The sequence below is a fragment of the Arxiozyma heterogenica genome, assembly GCF_036370985.1.
Source record: "Arxiozyma heterogenica strain weizmannii chromosome Unknown scaffold_15, whole genome shotgun sequence".
Classification (NCBI taxonomy): domain Eukaryota; kingdom Fungi; phylum Ascomycota; class Saccharomycetes; order Saccharomycetales; family Saccharomycetaceae; genus Arxiozyma; species Arxiozyma heterogenica.
This window is the reverse complement of record NW_027042668.1, coordinates 299,433-317,868: the sequence shown is the minus strand read 5'-3', so window position 1 is coordinate 317,868 and position 18,436 is coordinate 299,433. Positions and strand designations below refer to the sequence as shown.

Below are 18,436 nucleotides of genomic sequence, written 5' to 3'. Positions count from 1 at the left end.
TAAATCATTATCGCCTTTTTTTTAGGTGGTATTGTGATGATTTGATTTAAAGTGTATTATTAGTTTACAGTATGTTTTATTATTATTTATTTTTTTATTGCATTGGATAATTATAGCTGTATATATATTGGGGTTAATGTTTGCAGTATATAATGGGTTTGTGTCTTGTTAATGCATGGAAGCAGTACCACCTTCTGTTTGTTTATTTTTTGGTAGCAATTTATTAGTATTACTAAATTTTTATACATATCGTCAATGGGAAAAACTAACTTACAGACCTAAAGATTAAAAAATTAATAAAAAAAAAAAAACTAAATAATGAAACCACTATATTCATACATCTTATTAACAATGTACCATTATCACACATACAAAACATATACTAACTATATGAATACATACATACACATGTATAAAACATCAAGAAAAAAAAAACAACCAAAATAACTTGATTAATAAACTTCATACTTTTTGTTACTCTTAATACGTGGAATACCATTAGTACACTGTTCAAGTTAAATACAAATTATAGTCTCTATCAAGTATTTTGTGCCAGGACAGCTACTTGCTTCCCTAGTGACAGAACTCAAAAACCGTAACGCTATTCTGCAATAATTCAATTTCAATTCATTTAAACTTAGAAATGAGCTAAAATGGTGTATTTTTTTTTTTCACTTTTGGGAATTCAAAAGAAAAAAAAAAGAAAAAAAGAAAAACCCCGCCGACATTTTGAAAAAAGAACGAAAAAACGAAGAAAATAAACATTTTGGCAGATAGTGGAAAACCTCGCCGCAACTTGACACGTAAGTCCATTAACACTTAAAACAAACATTATACCTCTGATTTACACTACTTCTTAATGGAAACATAGACTGTGCATTTAAACTTTCTACATAACAAAACGTTTTAGTAGTCTCAATTGAGTTTAAAAAAAAAACTATATTCCTCAGATAGCTACAACACGCCGAAAAAACATGGCTGAGATAGTGTCTGTAAGAAGTCCTTTAGTGGAAACATCAAAACTATTAACACCTAAACCTTTAACAGCAAGACCTTACACTTTCCCGTTCTTCCCAATTTATGCCACTTTCATTCATATTTATTTTACACAATATGATAAATACATTAAAGGCCCCGAATGGACATTTGTTTACTTAGGTACTATCATATCACTTAACATGTTAATACTTTTAATGCCTGCATGGAATGTAAACATCAATTCCAAATTTAACTATAACACAGTTACAGACTTAGATAAGGCCACCCACGTTTTGATAAAGACTACTCCAAATAATGGTAGTGATGACATTGTTCCCATTCAAAGGATTGTAGAAGAAGGTCATTTACAAACTTTTTTCTCGTTCCAAAAGAAAAGATTCTTATTAAATGAAGATGAAAAAATCTTCTCTACTCCCAAATTTACAATCGATGAAAACCCAAGAGTTGGTGATTTCCAAAATTGTAATGGCCATTCTGGAGATTTAATTCATTTAAGAAGATTATATGGTGAAAATACGTTTGATATCCCAATTCCAAGTTTTATTGAATTATTTAAAGAGCATGCTGTTGCACCTTTATTTGTCTTCCAAATCTTTTGTGTTGCACTATGGCTTTTGGATGAAGCTTGGTATTACTCTTTATTTAATTTATTAATGATCGTCTCTATGGAAGCTGCTGCCGTATTCCAACGTGTTAGCACTTTAAAAGAATTCAGAACTATGGGGGTTAAACCATATCCAATTAATGTTTTCAGAGATGATAAATGGGTGACATTACAAACAAGTGAATTATTACCAATGGACGTCGTCTCTATTACAAGAACTACAGAGGATAGTGCAATTCCATGTGATCTGATATTAATGGATGGTTCTTGTATCGTCAATGAAGCTATGCTTTCTGGTGAATCTACACCTCTATTAAAAGAATCTATAAAACTACGTCCCTCTGAGGATAAATTGCAAGTCGATACTATCGATAAAATCTCTGTTTTACATGGTGGTACTAAAGCTTTACAAGTAACTCCTCCAGAATCTTCATACCATGGTATTCCAGTACCACCAGATCAAGGTGCTTTAGCTATTGTCACCAAGACAGGTTTTGAGACTTCTCAAGGTACTTTGGTTCGTGTCATGATTTATTCAGCTGAACGTGTTTCTGTCGATAATAAAGAAGCATTAATGTTCATCTTATTCTTATTAGGGTTTGCCATTGTTGCATCTAGATATGTCTGGGTTGAAGGTACTAAGATGGGTAGAATTCAATCTAAATTAATCTTAGATTGTATCTTAATTATAACCTCTGTTGTTCCACCTGAATTGCCAATGGAGCTAACCATGGCTGTTAACACTTCCTTAGCTGCTTTGTCAAAATTCTATGTTTATTGCACAGAACCATTTAGAATTCCATTGGCGGGTAGAATCGACGTTTGTTGCTTTGATAAGACCGGTACTTTAACTGGTGAAGATTTGGTATTTGAAGGATTGGCTGGTATTTCTGAAAAAAGTAGTGATATCCGTCACTTGTATAGCGCCTCTGAGGCACCAGAGACTACTTCTTTAGTAATTGGTGCGGCTCATGCTTTAGTCAAATTAGATAACGGTGAAATTGTTGGTGATCCAATGGAAAAAGCTACATTAAAAGCTCTTGGTTGGAAGGTCGATTTTAAAAACGTTACGATTAGTGATAAATTAGGCAAGTTGCACATAGAAAGAAGATTTCCCTTCTCTTCTGCTTTGAAAAGATCATCTTCAATTGCCACTTATAATGGTAGTCTTTTCGCCGCTGTTAAGGGTGCCCCGGAAACTATCCGTGAAAGATTAACTGCTGTACCATCCAATTATGATGACATTTACAAGTCCTTCACTAGGTCTGGTTCTAGAGTCTTGGCTTTAGCTTCTAAAAGTTTACCTAAGTTGACTCATACCCAAATCGATGACTTACCTCGTGATGATGTTGAAACTGAATTAGAATTCAATGGTTTCTTAATCTTCCACTGCCCATTGAAGGAAGATGCTATTGAGACAATTAAGATGTTGAATGAATCTGCTCATCGTTGTGTTATGATTACTGGAGACAATCCTTTAACAGCTGTTCATGTTGCTAAAGAGGTTGGTATTGCAGACAATAAGACTTTGATTCTTGATAGTGCCAGTGAATTGGACAGTCGACTATTATTCCGTAATATAGAAGAAACAGTCACTATCCCATTTGATGTTAATGATGATAAATTTGATTTCGATAATATCTTTAACCGTTACGATATTGCTATTACTGGCCATGCATTAAATGCTCTTCAAGGACACAATCAATTGGACAAGATTATTAGTCATACCTGGGTTTATGCTCGTGTTTCGCCTTCTCAAAAAGAATTCATTTTAAACACCTTAAAAGATCTTGGTTACAAGACTTTAATGTGTGGTGATGGTACAAATGATGTTGGTGCTTTAAAACAAGCTCACGTTGGTGTTGCTTTGTTAAATGGTACGGAGGAAGGTTTAAAGAAGGTCACTGAGCAACGTAGACTAGAGTCACTAAAGAACACTTATGAAAAACAAGTACAATTTTTACAAAAATGGAATCAACCAGCTCCTCCTGTACCACAACCCATTGCTCATCTATATCCTCCAGGTCCGCTAAATCCACATTATTTAAAAACTTTAGAAGCCAGAGGTACCCCTATTACTGCCGAATTAAGAAAAGCAGTTGAAGAAGCCAATTCCAAACCGATCGATAAGACAATCATTAATTCAAATACAGTTCAAGAAAAGCCTACTGGGAAAGACGTTGCATCTTTATTGATGAGTGTTGGTGAAATGGGAGATAGTGATGATGCCCCAACCTTAAAATTAGGTGATGCTTCATGCGCTGCTCCTTTCACTTCTAAATTAGCTAATGTATCTGCTGTTACTAACATTATTCGTCAAGGTCGCTGTGCTTTAATCAACACTATTCAAATGTATAAAATTCTTGCATTAAATTGTTTGATTAGTGCATACTCTTTATCTATAATTTATATGGCTGGTGTTAAATTTGGTGATGGTCAAGCAACTGTGTCTGGTATCTTATTATCTGTATGTTTCCTAAGTATTTCCCGTGGTAAACCACTACAAAAACTGTCTAAACAAAGACCACAAAAAGGTATTTTCAATGTTTACATTATGGGCTCTATCTTAAGTCAATTCGCCGTACATATTTTAATCATGGTTTATATCACTAAAGAGATATACTTAATAGAACCAAGAGAACCTCAAATTGATTTGGAAAAGAAATTTGCACCATCTTTACTAAATACAGGTATGTTTATCATACAATTAGTTCAACAAGTGTCCACTTTTGCAGTCAATTACCAAGGTGAACCATTTAGAGAGAATATTACAAATAATAAGGGCATGTACTACGGGTTATTAGGTGTTGCATCATTAGCAGTGGCAAGCTCTACAGAATTTATCCCTGAATTAAATGAAGCCATGAGATTCGTTCCAATGACAGATGATTTCAAATTTAAATTAACGTTATGTTTAGCGTTAGATTTCTTTGGTTGTTGGGGTGTTGAACAATTCTTCAAATATTTCTTCATGGACGACAAACCAAGTAATATCAGTATTCACAAAGTGAAGGTCCAAGAATAAGGATACTCTGATATACTACTTTTTGTTTTTGTATAGATTTTTATTATTCCTCTATTATGTTTTATTTCATTTAAACAGAACTTTTAAACTTTCAATTGTTTTTAAATAATAAAACAAACAAATGAAATTTAAAAGATCTCTATAGAAACTTTTATATAAAATAGAATTGTTATTGTTGTAATTTTTCCATAGTTTTCTTATTAAAAAAATTCTTTTATGTTATCGCTATTGGTTGTAATTAATTTACAAGTTATTAAATTTTAACATTTTTTTTCGTTTCATATTTTGTTTTCTTTCTTTCTTTTTTCTAATATCACTGATTAAAGAATAACACCTCGCAGTCAATTACCTTGTAAGTACAATCAAGATCTAAAACTACGGACTTAAAAATATTTCATTTCTGCCTTTGGATAATTAATAAGAGAAGAAATGGCTATAATAAGATCATCACTTCATTTGAAGTATAAAGAGGAAGAGGAGGCAAGCTCAGATATTATAAATAGATGAAAGCTGAATAGTTAATATCTCATTGACAAATTGGTATTCACTCAGTCATGAATACAACTGTCCCAATTCCATAGGCGATTGTATTAATATCACCTACTAACTATATAAATAACCCAAAAGATGCCATACCAAGAAGATTTTGAAGTGGAACAATTTATGGATAAATATGAAACCAGTGTTGAATACAACTTAGGCGAAACATGCTGTTATTCTTTGTCTCTTAATGAAATAGCGCAATTAGGCCATTGCGAACCGTTTAGGCTAGACACCAATTTAAGGCTCACTTATGGCGCAATCAAGGGGACTGATAATCTAAGAGAACAGATTGCATCACTCTATGGTCCAGATTTTTCTAAAAACAATGTCCTCGTCACGAATGGTGCTATTGCTGCTAATTTCTTGGTTTACTACTCTTTAATTGGTCCTGAAGACCATGTAATCTGTGTCCACCCAACTTACAATCAATTACACAGTGTTCCTAAAATGTTTAATGCTGCGGTTGACTTTCTTAGACTTAAAGAAGAAGATGGATATGCACCTAATATTGATACTTTAAGATCAATGATTAAAAAAATACTAAGCTAATCATTATCAATAATCCAAATAATCCCTTGGGAACAGTCATATGTGGTGATTTATTAAATCAAATCTATCAATTATGCAATGAAAACAATATTTACTTACATTCTGACGAAGTATACAGACCAATATTTCATTCTTTACCGGAAGAGACAATCAAACCACCAAGCGCTTGTGAATTATATAATAAAGCTATAGTAACAGGATCTATGTCCAAAGCATTTTCCTTAGCTGGCATCAGATTAGGTTGGATTATAACTAAAGAACATAATGTATTGAAAAGTGCCAGTTCTAGAAGAGATTATAACACCATCTCTGTAAGTATGATCGATGATCTAATCGCACAATATGCGTTACAAAATACTGAACCTATTATTAAACGCAATTATAATTTAGTCTTAGACAATTTGCAAATATTAAGTCAATTTGTTCATGAAAACTCTGATTTATTTGATTTTGTTGCTAAACCACAAGGTGGTACTGTGTGTTTGTTAAAATTGAAAATAATGAAAGATGGATATAAATTTGCTACATACTTAGCAGATAAATATAAAGTTCTATGTGTTCCTGGTGAAACATTAGGTATTCCAGGAACTTTAAGAATTGGTTACGCAAATAGTAAACACGATTTATTAAAGGGATTACCATTATTAAAAAAAGCTGTGTTAGATTGGACTGATCAACAATGAACACACACACACACACACACGTGCACCATATTGCTAGACGATTTTGAGACAATTTCTACATATATACTTCTTTTTTCTTTCTCGATTTTTTATACTATTAAATAATATTATAAAAACAAACCTTTTTTTCTCTTGTATAGTAACATTTATTGTTCAATTAAAATAAGACACCATCAACTCAATCATTACGATATAGTATTACCCATATTTATACACTCACATCTATAAAATAAAAATTAAAATTTTTTAATTATGAATTTTTCATCCTTAACAACAGATCCAAATCTAGCATTTTTACATGGTACAGTATCAAATAAATCTCTACATTGAACGATTTTCAACTCCATCATTTTCATTGTTTCAATAGAACCTATAGTAGACTTGATATTATCTGGTGCCATACTTTTAGTAACTAGCAAAACCCTTTGGATGACATTTAATACATCGTTAATTTGGTCTTCAAATGTTAGAGTGGAAGTCTCATCATTCAGAAGTTTATAAGTTCTATCTAATAGTAATGCAGAAAATAGGTCACCAACCCCAGTAAAGTATGAATCAATGTATGGAATACGGAATAAACTAGCCTCTTTATCTCTCATAGACGCGACACAATAAATGTGTCCTTCATCATTGAATAGCTTAGGATCACATGATGTAACTATAATAATTGGTATACTTTCATGAAGAAAGTGTAACGCATTCTTAAGCTGTTCAAAATTGGCAATTTTTTGGCCACATAATATTTCTAATTCAAATTGATTTGGAGTTATTATATCTACTATACCCCTTTCAGATAGAGCCAAATTTCTGTACTCTGGTATAACATCTTCATTTACATACAACTTGCCTTCATCTCCCATTACAGGATCCATTAGCCATAAAGTCTTCGGATTCTGTTTCTTAAATTCAGTGTAATGATGCCCCATGCATCTCACTGAATCTGCATTTGGTAAATATCCTGATAGTAAAGCTTCATAATCATGTGTAAAATTTTGAAATAATCCAGACAATAATTTGTTAAGATTATCCGATTTTGTGATGCTGCCAAAGACCTTATCCATACCATAACCTGTATGATTTGAAAATTGGACTGTGTTACAACAATCTACATCCCAGCCTAGACACTGTAATGGAAAGGTAGCTGCCTTATTTCCTACATAACCATGGACCACGTGCGATTGAGTAGCTAATAATCTTGGCATCTGTCTTCTATTTTAATCAGATAAATTGTACAATCCTTCTGCAATTTACAAAATTTTCCTTGTTTATATTCTTGGCTGTAGTCCAAATGCCAATTACACCCCTCAGGACTATCAAAATGGAAAAGATCCTTTATTATACCTAACAAAGTTTAACTTTTGACTAATATTTATTGAATTCATTTATAATTTTTATGGTCCAAAACTCTCGTTGCGATGACTAACTTCGAAAAAGCCGATTTCAGATTTCTAAAATTTTCGCCTTTCCTCTATTTCATTTTCTGTTATTGAGCAAATAGACAAGAAAAAAGGATCAAGAAATCAAAAGACAACCAGAGAAATAGATTAAGAAAGACAACGATTAGTAGAAACAAAAGACTACTACCCTTTCTATTAAAAAGAAAACACACACATACATGTACATAAACTTTACAGCACAAATCTACATAATACATAACAGATCTGTATAAAATTACTGTAATAACATATCTATTCCTTTTATTTAGTAAATTTTAACAGTGGAAAAACATATTACATAAATTCTTGACAAAGTTTGAAGCTTAATTTCTTACTTACAGACTTCTTCAATTCTTCTAACGTGGGTGGTAAGACTTCAGTTAAAGTTTCGTCTGATTCACTTAATAATGTCGTATAGATATTTTTAGTCATTTTATCAAAAGAATCCCATTTACTTTCCATCTGTTTGATAATTACAAAAACATCTTGATCCTTGATGATTTTTGAATCATCAAGTAAAAATATTGGATAAAGAAATTCTGCTATTAATATGACTAAATAATACCTTGGCAAATATTGAAAATCCAATAATAACATCAAGAGATTTAATGCATTTGTCCAATCTTTTTTATCTCTTGCAAGAAAAAACTTATAAAGAATGGCATATGGAGCCAATGTTTGTCTCATCACATTTGTGACAACATTTTGTAAAACCTCTCTTGAAATAACAAACTCACTATCATTTGTATAACCATCGTTGACAATTGCATTAAGCATTATATCATCTAATGGACTTCCTCTTAAAAGTGCAGCTTCAAATAGGGTCCATGAATATTCTTTGACAAAATTAAATTTACCGGCTTTACTATAATTTGTCATAGCTTCAATTGTCCTTCCTTCATAGATCATCGTACTTCCTAACATTGTATATAAGGATCTTGAAACTTCTGGCAATTTCCATTTAGCACAAATACCAAACATCCATTCAATATCATCATTAGTTTGGAATGGATAATGTAGTAACAACTCGGATAATGTATCTCTTTTACAACTAGATTTAACCTTAGGATTCAAGGATATCAAACCGACGGCAATAGCCCACAGATCTTTATTATCAGTGGAACATAATTCAAATGCAAAATTCATTAACATATATGATGCCATACCATTTCTTGGATCAAAAATATCATTGTTTTGTAAAAAATTGTTCATGATTGAATCATAATTTTGAAGATCCACTTCATTTTCATATGTATTCTCTAGCAAACCTTTTGCTTCTACCAAAGCTGCAGTGAATGAAGCTGTACATGTGTTCAAAGATTCTAAAATAGGCAAGATATTATAAACATTTCCGTTAATAATATCACAACAACTTTGCTCCCATGAACTTGTAACATCTAATGGGTTTGCGTTTAACGATAATTGTAAATATTCTGCAGCTAATTCCAAGGATGGAATATAATACAATAGCATACCACAGAAAGATTCATACCAGGTTTTAGAGGCAGCTGTTATTTTATTTTGATACCCACTAATAAGTAAAAGTGTATCTTCAATGTAATCACGTAATTCACCAGACACATTGGTCTCGCTATCATTATACGTTTGACTTAATTCTAAAGCAAGTGCCTTCCATTCTCTAAAAGTGTCCATCGAATCCATTGGATAATTTTGAACCAATTGAACTAAATCCTTAATTGCATTTGATGACACTTCACATATGTTTTCCAGATAAGGTATAATCTCGGATCTCTCAATACAACCTAAAGCTTGTTCAAATAAACCTCTTAATAACAATTGATTCAATAAATTCCAAAATAAAGAAATATCAAAAACGTTCTTATCACTATCATTTGACATTTGAAATATCTGTTCAATGTATACAGCGTTTGGTTCACCATCAGATCTATTAACCCATTTCAACAGACTCTGAATAAATCTCTTTCGTACATTATCAATATTTGGAGTATCTAAATCGAAAAATATTAGTTTCAAACAGTTAATAATAGTTAAAGAATCTTCTAAATCTAGATATTTATTTGTTAATTTTGAATCTGTTTTAATTGAATCAATATAATTTTCTAGTTCAGTAATAAATGTTTCCATAGCTAAATTTACTGTAGCCGTATGATCCTTTTCAAAACTCGAGGTTATAACACCTATCGTCGGTATAGAATAAACTTTATTATCACCCAAACTATCATATATATCGAACACTCTTTTAATATAATTGCAATATGATTCTGAAGTATCCATTTTAGGTAAAGAGACAGGATAAAGTCTTGTATTGTCTTTCTTAACAACAAAAGCCATATTTTGAGATGATATTGGACCTAGCTGAAAATGTAACTCTTCCTTTTCTCCTTTCTTTATAGGTAAATTACTATCTGGAGAAGTAAGCTTCATCATTAATTTACCTGTAACTGAATCTGTTAGAAATGAATCCTCATAAGAAGAATCACCATCATCAACTTGCTGTGTGTGAGTGTGAGTTTCAACTTCATTATTTTTATCGATATTGATGAAGTTCATAGTATCAACGTCCATTAGCATATTATCCAACGGTTTCTCAGTCATATTTGAACGAATAAATAGAGGAAGCGGAACCAAGAAAAAGTATATTTGTTGTGAATTTTTTAGAGTAATATGTATATTTGGTTAAATATATTTATTTTCTTCTAAATCTAATTCTGTCTAAAAATTATAAATCCCAACTCAATTGACCTAGAACTATAAAGGGTACACTTTCTCTTATTTCTTCTGGAGTCTGATGTATCTCATAAACTTTCATAATTTAATTTGTTATTTCAATTCTTTTCAGTTCTTCGATTCTGCTGTTAGATTTTTTGCCTTTTGCTCTTTTAATTCTTTTTTTTTCCGGAGGGATAATGAAAACCTTTCAGATTACTATTCCGCAACAGATCCCGACTTGAATTCCGCATTTATATTTTCCAGTTTTTTTTTGAAATCGTCGAAAATTTTCCAAAAAATCTTACGATGACCTGCTCTGTTTCTTTTTTATTCTGTATGATTATTATTCCCAATAACATATTGGATGTTTTATATTGATTAGAAGAACCAATGACTCAAAAAACTATACATGCCTGGATTCAGACCTTTTTGTCTTAGATAGCATTTCTAATTTACTCTTTGCCTTGCATGGCAATTCATTTCACAAGTAAAATATATCATTATCGCATATATATGAACATTACATAATATAAAGAAAAGATGGAATCTATAACTTCCGCAGAAGAATTAACCAAACTGTTACGTGCTAAGAATACTACCACTGCTCAAGTGTATGACATTGTATCAAAATTTAATAATCTACCGATATATTTCCCACACAAAGAGATTTTTGTACTTGAATTAATCCAGGATAGATGGAATGATCAGAAAAGAGATGATTTTAAAGTTGATTATAAAATATGGGAATTATTTAATTCAATGTGGATAAAGATCAAAGATCAAAATCTATTGAAAAAGCTATTTAAAAATCTGAAATTTGGCTCATTACTAATTAAATCTTTAAAATTGATCAAAGATTCAAATAATTCAAGCCTTTTTTTGAAAAATCTATTGAATACAGTTATATTAATTAATTCAACATCCACAATAGATATATCATTTGAAAATTCTTGTAAGATTCTTGCACAAATATTAAGTCTGTTATCTTTGAAAAACAGTGGAAATCAGCTATCTGATAATGACAGAGACCAATTAATTACTGAAATTATCTATCTATTAGATATCAATAATGTAACTGACATAAATAGTAAATTAGCCAATGTTTATACAAATGAGCTGCTATTAGCCACATTAAAATATATTATTCAGTTCCAATCTAATTCTGTCTCAAATTCTGGTTCAATTGGGGTTTTAAGACATTTATTAGATAATTTCGTTTTTGCAGATAATTTGCCATCTTTGCAATTGTTAAAAAGGTTCTTCAAAAATCAATCCGAAAACGTTGATAAAGATTCAGCCATATTATTATTTAAAATATCGATATCATTTTTATCAAGAGGTAACTTTAAACAATTAGAAGAAGTTTTTAATTTTGTTGTTGCTTGTCAACCAAGGGTTACCCCAATCCTTTTAAAAGAATTATCTACATCCAAAAAGACATTATCTCAAGAGTTTTTAGAAAATTTATTCAATACCACCTTAAAGAATGCTAGAAAAAATAGTGATCATTATAACGATCCGGATTTTTGGTCTTTATTATCTCATATCCTAGATCTAGATATTGAAATTGGTATTAAAGATTTTGATATTTTATTGAATCTAATAAATGATCAAAAAAATAGCAATGAATCTTCCACCATGAATATATGGTCCAAAGTCATATCCTGTCATATTAACGCAAGAGAATACCCTGAATTTTTATCCAAATGGCAATCTTATTGTTATAACTATACAGAAACAAATAAAGATAAACCACCGCTTTGTTTTTTATATGACAAAAAATATACTGATTTTCTAAGTAATAACATGGTCACGTTATCAACTACCCAAATAAAAGATCTTTTTAGTGATATGGTTGATTTAATAACTGGTGAAAATATTATTCATAATGACTTTAATAAAAATTTTTTAAGGGTCTACTTATCTGGACTACCTAAATTGGAACACCATACCCTGATGGACATTAAACCAATGCTCTCTAAAATCTTTGAAACGGAATCTTCAACTGATCTTTGGGAAATAAAATATTTAATAATGGATGTATATGATGATATTTTACCAATTGAACAACTTACAGATTTCACATCCAAAACCTTTACAAATTTAGCAAGTAATACTGGCTTATCAAGCAACCTCTTCTATTATTTCTTTAAATTAAGAGAATACCAAGAATTTGATTTTACTACTATTGAAGAAGAATTAATTAAATATATCAAATCCACTGATAGCAATACAAAATCTGTAATACTGTTGAAACTTTTTACTAACTGGTCTTCTATTATTAATAGCATTTTTTCAAGAGATAATATCAAAACTTTGGTACATTTTCTTTGCAAATCTCAACATATCCATATCTTAAAATCGTTATTTTTAAATGGGGACTTTTTTGAAGAAGAAAATATCATATTCTATTTGGTAGATGAATTGATACTATTATATGCTGATGAGAATGCTATCATCTACTTGAATTCTATCCCATCTCCGTGTATTAATAAGAGTGCCAGAATTTCACTTATCAATAATTTAACGTCAAAAGAAACATTAACAGATTTAGACATTTCTTTCCTATGCAAATTGCTGGAGAATCCAACCCATAAATCAGTCTTAGAGACAGACTTTAATCAATTGAAAGACTTTATTTCTAAAAACAATAAAAATATTGATATATTCACCACAATTTGGAATAATTATACTTCTCAAATCAAAGAATCTATTAGCCAGACTTTTATCAATATAACTATCGATAATATTCTACAGAACTTATCAAATAGTGAAGTTGCGTCTGTTTATCATCAACTGGCTTTGAGTGTAATTCAAACTACACCAACTGATATTATTGATAATCTAAGAGATATATATACTCAACTATACCTTGAAAAAATAACACGTCTGGATCACCTAGATGAAAACAAACGTCTTTGGATATTAAACTCTTTATACCGAATCTCTAAAGTTATTGTTTTCAATAATGCTCAAACCATTGAAATCACTAATATTATCACTAAATTAGTGAATGACAAGAATGCAATGTCAAATATAAAACTGTTAGAGGCATTATTTTTATTATATTGTTCATTGTATAATGAAAGCTTAATTTATTTGTATCCACAATACATGACACTTAGAGGGTTACATGTATCAAGGGAACCTATGTTACTGGCCTTATCTGATGTTTTAATTAAAGTGAAAAAAGCAAATATTGCCGATTTTAATGACGGGTTCATTATGACAATTAATTCAATCAATGAAGATGGCTCAACCTTTTATCTTGATTCAATTCTAGAGCTATATGAACTTCAGATTAATCATATTGAAAAAGCAAATGTTGTTGGTTGCCATTTGTTTGTCAAATCTTTATCAATCCTCTTAACTAACCTTGAAAAATTTATCACATTCTCACCTCATGTCATATCGATTCTAAAAACTTTACAAGCGTTAGAAATATCTAAACCATACCTTTTCAATCAATTTGCTATAGAAACACTATTTCCATTATCATTAAAAATCAATCTATTATTCATTCAAAAGGGTAATAGCCATAACAATGAAATCTTCTTAAATTCAACCAAGATCATATCCAATGCTATCTTAATTCATAGGGTCAAATTATCTAATCGTAACCATTTGGTAATTTCTTTGTTCTGTCGCTTATTGGAAATAATTTCAAGGAGTAAAGAACTCAATTTAAATATTAGTTCAACCAAATCGTTAGCAAGATTAATTACAAATTTTTGTGAACCAAGCAATATATCAAACAATCAGTCTAATAGTAAACAAAAGTTAAACTCTAAGGTTAGTTTAATCAAACAATCATTAAGAAAACATGTTCCAATGATATTAGTGAAATATATTCATTTATCAATCAATAATCCATTTGATATTCAAGATAGAAGTGTATTATTGCCATCTATTTATAGTGTATTCAATCTACTATCACAAAACGAGTTGAGTTTAGTAAATTCTATCCTTGACAACTCAAGTAAACAATACTTCAAATCAGTATACAACGAATATAAAAGAACTGGTAAGTGGCATGAAGATTAAATGTATAAATATTATTATTATATACAAATATATATACATATATTTATATAAAATATAGAACAAAAACTTATCTAAGTCATAATATAATAAGCAAATAGAAAAAACATCATTTTTTATTGAAACCGGATGCTGATAGACCTAAAATATTAAAAGTACTAAACTAACATTACAATAATTTAACGCACTCTTTTGTTAAAAAGCATATTTAATACATTTGGAAAAAGCTAGCTATCATAAAGTAAAGTGTAATTGATATGTTAAAAAGCCCTTATATTATTACAATAGCATTATAGTACATCGTCCATATATATCAACTCGAATATCTATAATCATTCGTTGTACAATTAATCAATTTTTTTTAAAGAACAAATGATATGATCTGACTAATTTCATAACTTCTATTGAACTAACTGTAAAGAATGTTTTACATAAACTAATTCATCATATTCGAACCACACAGATGCACAATTGCCTTCCGGCAAAGTATTTTGAGTATTAAAAGAACCTTCCAGAAATGGCTGAATAATTGGTGTCTCTTCTAGAGTTGATAATACATAAACCACTCCACTTTCTCCTAATAAAAAAAATAATGGGATACCATAACTTTTATCCCCAAAAACCGACTTTTCGAAATTTTGCAATATAGGAGTTATATTAATTATTCTCACTTTGGGCCTAAACTTAATTATTGGTCTAACAACTATAGTGTTATTTGGGAGATGCTCTAAGACATCATCCCACAAATAGACAAAATTTTCGGAATCTACCATTGCACAAAGAATTTTCTCACGATCCTTCCTTTCGATACAATTTTGAAGAAACATATATTTTGTAATATGCCCAGATAAAAATTGGCTTGATGCATGATTGTCATATGAACTATGATTCTCTATTCCAAGAGTGTTTCCCCATTGTTTCACTGGATCCAAAACCTTGGTAGCTGTTTTAATAATTATAGCATTACCAAAGATCCTTGGCCTAGTTTTTAGTGCATGTTTCACTAACTCTTTATCACCTGTAATTGAATCACTGTAATATAAACCATGATGTGGGTTTATCAATTGAAGTAGTCCATTTTGGAAAAATCCACCGATATTCCAAGATCCAGTTGAAGTAGAAATAATATTTTTAGTATCAACTTTTACCTTCCCCTTCTTTCGAGTTAGTGTAATCAAATGAAATTTTCCACCTGTTGTTATGCATATCTGGACAGTCCTGCCAAAACTAGAATAGTCTGTGAAAATAGAAGTCGCCACATCATCCAGTTGACCTTCCTTATATATTTGAATTATTCTGCCATCCTCAACAGTTAATAAAACCCAGCTTGAACCACATGACGGTTTTCTATACGTTATAACAAACCAATCACAAGGGAAAGTTATTTCATATGAAGAATTAACTATCAAAGGTTCCATCAAGACATATTCGATTAAATCAATATCACATATCTCTTTTGTACTAATTATTTTCATAGTTTCGTTATGAAATATAGATACATGAAGCCCCTTTTGTTTCTTTATTTGGGGAATAGTCTTATCTTCAAACACATATTGAGATAGAACCAAACTATACCCAGGTCTTGAATGTAGGGGTAGCAATCTGAGTGCAATACCCAGTGGATATATGATAGAACGAGCTGATACTGTTGCTTTTATTTGATTTTTAAAGGTCAACTTATAGACCTTTGAATTATTAGCCAATAGAAAGATGTTGTCACTGATATGGAAAATACTTAATGGATGAATACCCAAATATAATCTTGCAGGGCGAAGGGACTCCATATTAATAACCCAAAACTCATCATGATTAAATAAAAAACAATAATTCTTGAATATATGTACCTTAAATAGTGTTCTGTTTACTGATGATATTTTAAAGTACAATTTGTTAAGCTTTTGATTATAAAAATATGCATTACCATCGGTAGATAAAAGTATTGGGATAATTATACGGTGTACGTCTGAATACAGATGAGCATCAAAAATCTTTAAATGATTCGAATGGATTTTATTTGTTATGATCAGTTTAAGATCCTTTTCATCTTTAGATACGTGCAGATTTGCCATTACAATGCAGTGATTATACACTATAACAAAACAGGGTTTATCTTTTATTGGGACACTGCCAGCATTTGTATTGAAATTGATAATTGGATCATTCCCAATAATAAAATCAGTCAAATCTTGATTTAGTATAGGTATAAGGAAATCAGAAACCTCAGATTTCCAACCGAGTAATTTAATCTTATTAGATAGCTGGACAATAAACATAAGTTTCCCAATGCCCACTAATCTATAAATATATTGATCACCAGGCAAAAAATCACTACTTACAGGAACATTTTTTTCAGTATCAGGGAAATAAAGATAGTATTTATTTCTGGCTCTATAAGATATAGCACCTGGAGTGTCCACCTCTTCTGCAACTATATCATTTGAGTGAACAAAATTATGAATTTCTGTAGCATCAGGGAAGGGTAACTTCCAAAGAAGTTTTAAATCGACTTGATTTCTTGGAATTTGGTATGATAAATTTTCAATAAATGGTACTTTACCATGACAGATTCCTGTTAATAATACATTATCCAAGATGGAGGAATTATTTGAACCAATTGACAATGCGTCCAAATATGATTTATCTTTTTGTTCCAGATTAGTAGTCCCAATATCATGTGTAAATATTGGATTACATTTAATATGCCTTACAAAACTATATTTAGCCATTTCTTAGCGTCTAATAAATAAATGCATATTTCTTTGTAAAAATTCCTGAATCCTTTCATCCATCATATATACATATACGCATATATATTCCGATACTGTTTTGTACTTTTTAATCTAGACAGGTTTTCACATAAAACCCTATCGATACCCTTTTTACAGTTTAAAATAATAAATAATAGGCATAGTAATAAAAGAAAAAAAAAAAAAACCACCCACACACACATCCATACACCTACACAATCCAACAAATCCCGCAAAATCATCACTGTCTTTACAAAATTTCAATTTCAATTTCAATTTCTATTATAAAGTCAACGGACCAATCACAAAGAAGGAAAAAAAAAAATAAATAGTCACGTGCCTGCGTGTCCCCAAATTTATGTTTGTTTTCCTTTCTCTCTTTCTTTCTTTTCGTCACTAACTAACAATAATTCAAAACAGTTACCTTCATTTGTTTCTCACTTTCTTTCTTTTCGTCACTAACTAACAATAATTCAAAACAGTTACCTTCATTTGTTTCTCACTTTCTTTCTCACACTATCTCTCTTCTCTTCTCTTCTCTTCCCTCCTCCTCCTTCTCCTTCCGCTCAAGTCCGAGATTTCCTTGTGGTGGTTTGGAAGAGATAAACAGAATTGGTGAATAGAGGACGAATTAAGAGAGAGACCAAATAAGATGAAAAGCCAGAAAGAAAAGGTCCAGTAATATTTAAATAAATTGTAAATGCGCAACAAGATTTATTACTGTGTCAACTGCATCGTTAGTAAGTTCTTCTTGCTTCCTCCTAAAAGGAGAGAATGTTTCACTTGGCATATGTGCATTAGACGATTCAGTTGGAAATACGTAAAGTTTTGTCTCTCTTAAATTCCAATTACTATTTGTGTTCTAACTTGTTTGTCAACTTTTTCTTTTTATATATTTTTTCCCCCATTTTCTTTTAACTCCATATACTTTTCAGCCTTACAAACAATTTCCTCTTCATCATCTTTTAATTTTTATAATTTTCTCTCTCTTTATTCAATGAAGAGTAACCTTCCAAACGCCTGAAAAAATAACTGAATCAAATTTATCAACTCTCCATATAGAAAATTCTTTATATTCACGTAAACACCTTCAATCTTCCCCTCATTTGCCAATCCAA

The 18,436-nt window shown here is 30.6% G+C and overlaps 7 protein-coding genes across 7 annotated transcripts; 4 read left to right on the top strand and 3 right to left on the bottom strand.

The window, feature by feature from the left end:
• Window positions 1-974: 974 nt before the first annotated feature.
• SPF1 (ion-transporting P-type ATPase SPF1) lies at window positions 975-4,628 on the top strand (the record flags this gene model as incomplete). Its single annotated transcript, XM_064857641.1, has 1 exon — window positions 975-4,628. The coding sequence occupies one exon, from the start codon at window positions 975-977 to the stop codon at window positions 4,626-4,628; it is 3,654 nt and encodes a 1,217-aa protein (XP_064715479.1).
• Window positions 4,629-5,255: 627 nt separating this feature from the next.
• PWA37_000992 (uncharacterized protein) lies at window positions 5,256-5,720 on the top strand (the record flags this gene model as incomplete). Its single annotated transcript, XM_064857640.1, has 1 exon — window positions 5,256-5,720. The coding sequence occupies one exon, from the start codon at window positions 5,256-5,258 to the stop codon at window positions 5,718-5,720; it is 465 nt and encodes a 154-aa protein (XP_064715478.1).
• A 203-nt stretch (window positions 5,721-5,923) lies between these two features.
• Window positions 5,924-6,403, top strand: PWA37_000991 (uncharacterized protein; the record flags this gene model as incomplete). The annotated part of the gene is made up of 1 exon (XM_064857639.1): window positions 5,924-6,403. The coding sequence occupies one exon, from the start codon at window positions 5,924-5,926 to the stop codon at window positions 6,401-6,403; it is 480 nt and encodes a 159-aa protein (XP_064715477.1).
• Window positions 6,404-6,639: 236 nt separating this feature from the next.
• BUD16 (putative pyridoxal kinase BUD16) lies at window positions 6,640-7,605 on the bottom strand (the record flags this gene model as incomplete). Its single annotated transcript, XM_064857638.1, has 1 exon — window positions 6,640-7,605. One exon carries the CDS (start codon window positions 7,603-7,605, stop codon window positions 6,640-6,642), a length of 966 nt encoding a protein of 321 aa, XP_064715476.1.
• Window positions 7,606-8,133: 528 nt separating this feature from the next.
• NUP85 (Nup85p) lies at window positions 8,134-10,416 on the bottom strand (the record flags this gene model as incomplete). The annotated part of the gene is made up of 1 exon (XM_064857637.1): window positions 8,134-10,416. The coding sequence occupies one exon, from the start codon at window positions 10,414-10,416 to the stop codon at window positions 8,134-8,136; it is 2,283 nt and encodes a 760-aa protein (XP_064715475.1).
• A 654-nt stretch (window positions 10,417-11,070) lies between these two features.
• URB2 (ribosome biogenesis protein URB2) lies at window positions 11,071-14,574 on the top strand (the record flags this gene model as incomplete). The annotated part of the gene is made up of 1 exon (XM_064857636.1): window positions 11,071-14,574. The coding sequence occupies one exon, from the start codon at window positions 11,071-11,073 to the stop codon at window positions 14,572-14,574; it is 3,504 nt and encodes a 1,167-aa protein (XP_064715474.1).
• A 398-nt stretch (window positions 14,575-14,972) lies between these two features.
• Window positions 14,973-17,297, bottom strand: PWA37_000987 (uncharacterized protein; the record flags this gene model as incomplete). The annotated part of the gene is made up of 1 exon (XM_064857635.1): window positions 14,973-17,297. One exon carries the CDS (start codon window positions 17,295-17,297, stop codon window positions 14,973-14,975), a length of 2,325 nt encoding a protein of 774 aa, XP_064715473.1.
• Between the last annotated feature and the right edge of the window lie 1,139 nt (window positions 17,298-18,436).